The 6,706-nt window shown below is 40.8% G+C and overlaps 1 protein-coding gene across 1 annotated transcript; it reads left to right on the top strand.

Annotated features, from left to right (window-relative positions):
* Positions 1-2,007: 2,007 nt before the first annotated feature.
* On the top strand, positions 2,008-6,494 carry LOC147609572 (uncharacterized). The gene is made up of 9 exons (XM_086787827.1): positions 2,008-2,711; positions 2,949-3,153; positions 3,305-3,395; positions 3,839-3,975; positions 4,101-4,344; positions 4,833-4,937; positions 5,024-5,206; positions 5,513-5,714; positions 5,839-6,494. The coding sequence occupies exons 1-9, from the start codon at positions 2,474-2,476 to the stop codon at positions 6,300-6,302; spliced, it is 1,869 nt and encodes a 622-aa protein (XP_086643953.1). The 5' UTR covers positions 2,008-2,473; the 3' UTR covers positions 6,303-6,494.
* The last annotated feature ends 212 nt before the right edge of the window (positions 6,495-6,706 follow it).

The following is a 6,706-nucleotide window of genomic DNA, read 5'->3' as shown; positions in this document are numbered from 1 at the left end:
CAGAAGGAAGAGCCATAACCTCTCGCAAAAATGAAAGAATGGAGATGGCCATGAATGAGGTAGAGGAGCTCCTACCTAAGTGGCCACGCTTGGAGAACACATAGAAGTTTGATAAGGAACCATGCATGCTACTCATCCACTAGTTCCATGACCATGAGGTATGTGAAGAAAAAGTATGTACTAAAAAAGCTAACACGGGGATTGAAGCATTGCCTCTCTAACAAATACACGAGTTCACAAAGCTACTTAGAAAATGAGAGCACAGAGGATACAGTTCAAGAAGCAATGATCGCGGATCTCACCACTTTGGCTGCAACGGTATTGGAGAGAAATCTAACTACCAAGATAAGTAAACTACAAGAAACTCTCAAACAACAACATGAAGAGCTAAGTGCCCCATGAGGAGGAGCAAGATGCATTAGAGAGATATCAAGAGTATCATTCTGCCATTTATAGATTTAGTAATGATTGCGCGGATCTCACCACTTTGGCCACAACGGTATTGGAGAGAAATCTAACTACCAAGATAAGTAAACTACATGAAACTCTCAAACAACAACATGAAGAGCTAAGTGCCCAAAGGAAAGCTCATGAATGAGGAGGAGCAAGATGCATTAGAGAGATATCAAGAGTACCATTCTGCCATTTATAGATTTATCCATAGTTCTGAGATAGGTAGACTATAATGGATGGTTGGCAAGATTTCCTTTTGAGAGTGACAAAGGCAGCTCATCAAGAATATCCCCATTTTTATGTGCCTATGAACATGAGCAAGGTCCAAGCTAGGTCGGGACTCTAGGATCTAGGGCAAACGTATTTAAGGAATGGTGTTATAGCTTGAGCTCACTAATTTGTTTTAGTAGGGTAAGAGAGGAGCTAAGCACTCACGCTCGTTTACTCACATACACTAGATAGAATTAGAAGTGAGCTAACCATTTAGGCAAAAGCCTACATACAATTTTAATATGCTTGTCTTTGATCGATTGAATCAGGCATGGCACTTAGGCATCTTGTTTTGTGGTACCAATTGTAAAGGGGCATCATATGGCCATCATGGAAAAAAATATTTTTCTCGATACTTCCATCCAGCAAATCCAAAACCCAAAAACATGAGCATTTTGCTTTTTTCAGGAGGTCTATAAGGTTGAGAAGTCAAAGGGCCCATATTTAGATTCTAGAAATTGCAACCTTCGTATCTCACACATAAAAAAAAACAATGTTAATTGCATTTTTCCAACCAATGAGAAGATGCGAGATTAGGATTTGTGCATGTGAAGAAGCTTGTTTGTCTTATGGGCATCATCATCATCATTATTATTATTATTATTATTTTTGGGGGGTAAGAGGGAGGGAGGCCATTGTCCACTGTGTTCACTTGTAAATTTTATAAAAAAATCCACAAATTTTAGTTTAGTTATATTTTAAAGGCCAAGAAATCTGTTCAAAACCTGTCATATGACCAAGTCAAGGTTACAATTAACTACTCCTTCTCAACCTAATTATTATTGATAAAAAAAGCCCAAGAAATCTAGGGTTACAATTAACTACTCCAACCTAATTATTATTGATAATAAAAAAAAGCCCAAGAAATCTACAAATTTTCAGCAAAGACCTTCAAAATTGGAAGAGTCCAAGTAATGTGGTTTGTGAAGAAAAATGCTTTTCTAGGAAGGGGGGGGATTTGACACGTAGAGATCATTTAAATCCAAATTTTTTAAAAAAGTAAGATGGATTTGTTGCTATGGTTAATTGCAACGGATATATGTTTCCATAAAAGCACAAGCAAACAAACATATATTTATCCATTCTGATTTAAAAAATGTCTATTATTTATTTTCTTTATTGCAGGGGATATTCATTTATCCATTCTGTGATATTTAGAATTTTCTTGCATAAAAAAAAGTCTTTTATATATATATATATATATAAAATAAAGGAGTGTGTGTGCACCTTTCTCTACTTAATGCGCCTCCTCTGTGTGTGAATCCTCAGAGCCTTCCATGCTTGTCTTTAGCTGCTCTTGTGTTAGCGTTAATCATCTTGCTTAGCTTCTTCGGTGTAACTGCATTAATCTCTTCAATTACATTCCTTTTGACTGCATTATCTCCATTGCCTTGCCTGTTCTCTCCCTCCATTTTCACTGCAACATGCTGCTGCATTGATCTCTTTTTCATTTTGCCTGCTGCGCTACTCTTCTCAAGCCACTAATCCATTCTTTGTTGGGGTTTATTCCGGTTAATCCATTTTAATTGGGTTCTCTTCAGCAGTTAATCTTATATCCATTTTTTCGTTTTAATCCAATCTCTGATGGATTTTCTTTGATTTTACTAGTTTTCTTCTATTGGGTTCCTTTTAATCTTCTGAATTATACCAACTAATCCACCATTATCTGATGATTTGCCCTTCGTTCTAATCTCTGCTCACACACGAAATTGCATGAGAAGGCCCTCTGAATTGTGTTAAAAAGATCGGAATGGGGAAACCATTTGCCAACTTGATGATGATTAAAGCAATGCTTCTACTATTGATAGCTCTCTGCTCTGCAGCTATGGTGTCCTCAGACCAGCCTTTATACAAGGACCCACATGCGAGTGTGGAAGAGAGAGTGGAAGATCTCTTAAAGCGCATGACTTTAGAGGAGAAGATTGGGCAGATGACTCAGATTGAACGCTCCATTGCCAACACCTCCAACATCCAATCTTACTTTATAGGCAAGTGCATTCCTAATCAGAATCCCTCACTGCTAATCATCAAGCCTTAATTGCAAGTATGAATGCTTAATTTATTCTCTCAAAGCGTATGATTAAGCATGCCAATTTCTTAATCACTCTTTGCTTGATTTTCAATTTCTTGATCAGCTTTCTTCATGTATACTGCTGTGCATAAGCATTATGTTGCAATGATGTGTTTTAGAAGGGTCATTATGTGGTACCCTTGTGTCTCATCAGGGAGCATTCTCAGTGGCGGCGGCAGTGTCCCCGCGGACAGGGCGTCCCCCACTGACTGGATGGACATGGTGGATGGCTTTCAAAAGGCAGCTCTCGGCACTCGGTTGGGAATCCCTCTCATCTATGGCATAGATGCGGTGCATGGGCATAACAATGTCTATGGTGCTACTGTATTCCCTCACAACGTGGGTCTGGGCTGCACAAGGCAAGTTATAACGGGTGATCTCGTCTCCCATAATTACACATACATAAGCTTTCCTAATGGCTCAAGTGTTACCTAATTTTGGATGTCTTTTTTTCCTCATTCTTGACATTTGATGATTCTTTTTTTCTTCTCATCCCAATTCATCTTGTAGAGATCCAGATTTGGCTAGGAGAATTGGTGCGGCCACGGCTTTGGAAGTTCGGGGAACAGGCATCCCTTATGTTTTCGCGCCTTGCATTGCGGTAGTATACCTCTCCTTGCTTGCCTCTGAGATTTGATATCAGTTTAGAGTATGCATGGCATCATCGAGATGCTGTAATCATCATAGAGGGATGATGGCATGGTCCATGGCATCATTGAGATGATGCCTTGATCCATGGCATCAATGAGATGATGTCATGATCCACGGTGTTTCCTTGGTTGCTTGTGCAGTGAGAATGGTTGTGAGTGTGTGGCATGATGTCATCATCTTTTGCTTTCTCATGTGTTTTTGCACCTGCATTGAGGTAATACACCTTTCTTTGCTTGTTTCTGAAGCGAGAAAACGGTCTAGTACATACATGGTACCATGATTTATATTTGTTTCACCTGTGCTTCAACCTTGCATTGCTTGTCTCTGAGGTGAGGTTGGTTTAGTATACACATGGCATCACTGAGATGATGTCATGATGCTTGGGTTTCGCAGGTTTGTCGGAATCCAAGCTGGGGCCGATGCTATGAAAGCTTTAGTGAAGACCCCCAACTGGTCAAGTCCATGACTGAAATCATATCAGGTTTACAAGGAAATCCTCCCAAGCCAGGCGTTCCTTATATTGCTGGACAGTGAGTTTTTCCCTCCTCTTTCCACACACTGCTAGTATAAAAGCTCAACATATGAATGATAATATGATGCAAGATAGTGGTTGCAAAGCTCTTCATATGAATGACTAGTGCATGTGTGGTTTCAGGCACAATGTTGCCTCTACAGCCAAGCATTTTCTTGGAGATGGTGGTACTTTTCATGGTATCGATGAGAACAACACCCTGTCGAGCTTCAAGAGCTTGGTGAACATCCACATGGTGGCCTACTTTGATGCCATTGCAAAGGGAGTGTCCACTATTATGATCTCTTTCAGCAGCTGGAATGGGCAAAAGATGCACGCCAACCGCTTCCTCATCTCACATGTGCTCAAAAAACAGCTGAAATTCGAGGTACAATGCATTGTATTGTTATAAGATCAACCCCGAGCCGAAATGGCAGTGGGTGATGAATGCTTGGTTTGCATGCATGTTAGTTATGTACATGATGACATGGAGGATTATGCCATGGGCGAAGACTTAGTGTGCATGTAGTACTACAGAAAATTAATGGTCATGGTGCAATTTGCTTTGATGTATATGCATATGGTTTGCATAGACAACATAGTACTTCAGAGAACTAATGGTGATGTTGGATGCATGTGGCCATGTTCTAAGCTTCTTTGAAATGCATCTGCAACTATCTTGCAATTGCATTAGTTACTAGAATGGGTACAAACCATCATTGGGAGCCCATCCAAGGGACCTGTGAAGGAAGGAGAAGCAATCTTGCTCCTTGCCTGTCCCATGAGCAGAGCATGTTCTGTATCCTGCCTGGGTACAGTAAGTTTGTAATGTCTGACTGTATTTTTTTTAAAAAAGAAACATCATATGGTGTGCAGGGGTTTGTGATCTCTGATTGGCAAGGGATTGATAGAATCACTAATCCATGGGGTGTTAACTACACATTCTCAGTGCTAACGAGTATCAATGCTGGGATTGACATGGTGAGCTTTCAAGTGTTTACTGAATTTCGAGTTATACTCTTCTGTTAGAAATATGTGGCAATTATTAACATAACTACTGCTTTCAGGTTATGGTTCCCTTTAACTACACAACCTTTCATGATGACATGCTCTCCCTAGTGCAATCCAAGTTCATTCTCATGAAAAGGATCAACGATGCCGTGAGGCGGATTCTACGAGTAAAGTTTACCATGGGTTTATTCGAGAACCCATATGCAGACAGGTCTATGGCTAGCATGGTTGGTGCTCAGGTGAGTGTGACAATCTTGTTCTGCAAATGATGATTAAGCACTAGGATTGGGCACTATAATGCTGAGTTCTTCTTCACATGGTGGTGATAAGATTAGGCACTTTTTTTCTTTAATTGATGATCATAATGATACTAAAATCAATCAACAAAATGATGGTGATGACCGCGATGATGATGATGATGATGTGATTAAACACTAGGATTAAGCACCATAATGATGATAATAATATGATGGTTAAGCACTAGGATTAATCACCATGATGGTGATTTTTTTCCCCTGTTTACATGCCTGCTGTGTCTTTTTCAGGAGCACAGGGACCTGGCTAGGGAAGCAGTGCGAAAGTCTCTCGTACTCTTGAAGAATGGGAAATCTAGTGATGCACCAGTTCTACCTTTGGACAAGAAGGCATCCAAAATTTTGGTTGCAGGCAGCCATGCCCATGACATTGGAAACCAATGTGGAGGATGGACTATCACTTGGCAGGGTTCTAGTGGCAACATAACCATAGGTAAAAGCTAAATTAGCATGCTTTAGACCCTGCTCAAGAGTTCAAAATACTTCTTACCCATGTGCCAAGTGCTATGTGCTATGATGCATATCCATCCATATTTACATGAGCTTTTTGCTTGCAGGTACCACCATTCTTGAAGCTATAAGCAGCAGTGTGAGCACCTCAACAGAGGTAGTGTACGAGCGATCCCCGGACGCAAACTTCGCCAAGGGCAAGGGTTTCTCCTATGCTGTGGTAGCAGTGGGGGAGATCCCATATGCAGAATATGTGGGTGACAACAGGAACCTCACCATTCCAGAGGAAGGCATACAGGCCATTCAGAATGTGTGCAGCTCTGTGAAATGTGTGGTGGTGCTTATCTCGGGCCGGCCTCTAGTAGTGAGACCCTATTTGCCATTGATGGATGCATTTGTGGCTGCATGGCTGCCTGGGACAGAGGGCAAGGGCATCACTGATGTGCTGTTTGGGGACTACCCATTTCAGGGGAAGCTCTCAAGGACATGGTTCAAGAAAGCTGAGCAAGTGCCTATGAATGTGGGTGACAAGCATTATGATCCTCTCTTTCCTTATGGGTTTGGGCTCTAACATCTGTGTTAGAAATTCCATGCAGTGGGAAATGGGCTGATGGGCGGGCATTCATAAATGCAGTGGGAAATGGGCTGATGGGCGGGTATTCATAAATGCAGTGGGAAATGGGCTAATGCCGGCATGATTTCTAGGTGAAGATTATTGTGTTTGTGGACTCCCCATGATTTAATAAAACATGGATTCCTTGCAGTTTTGTTCATTTCCACCTGATTTTCCAATCGCTACAAATTACAATTGTTACAATTTGATTATACCACACATACATTAATCAGGTCATGCCACCCCAATTAATCAATCAATTAATGAACCCAATTCATGAATCTAATCAACTGCAAATAGAGGATTAAGAGTTTTATGGTTTGACAATTTTTGAGAGAAAAATGTGTATTTGTTCGCTTGGA

The sequence above is a fragment of the Cibotium barometz genome, chromosome 51 (assembly GCF_041138505.1).
Source record: "Cibotium barometz isolate CiBa-2024 chromosome 51, ASM4113850v1, whole genome shotgun sequence".
Taxonomy (NCBI): Eukaryota; Viridiplantae; Streptophyta; class Polypodiopsida; order Cyatheales; family Cibotiaceae; genus Cibotium; species Cibotium barometz.
This window is presented reverse-complemented; position numbering and strand designations above follow the sequence as displayed.

What these genes read in the sequence shown, in the direction of transcription:
- LOC147609572 (XM_086787827.1), top strand. Translation starts at nt 2,474, where the DNA reads ATGGGGAAACCATTTGCCAACTTGATGATGATTAAAGCAATGCTTCTA. An exon ending in TTTTCGCGCCTTGCATTGCG is followed by an intron (nt 3,396 to 3,838) that starts GTAGTATACCTC and finishes TGGGTTTCGCAG; the next exon opens with GTTTGTCGGAATCCAAGCTG. An exon ending in TAGTGGCAACATAACCATAG is followed by an intron (nt 5,715 to 5,838) that starts GTAAAAGCTAAA and finishes TTTTGCTTGCAG; the next exon opens with GTACCACCATTCTTGAAGCT.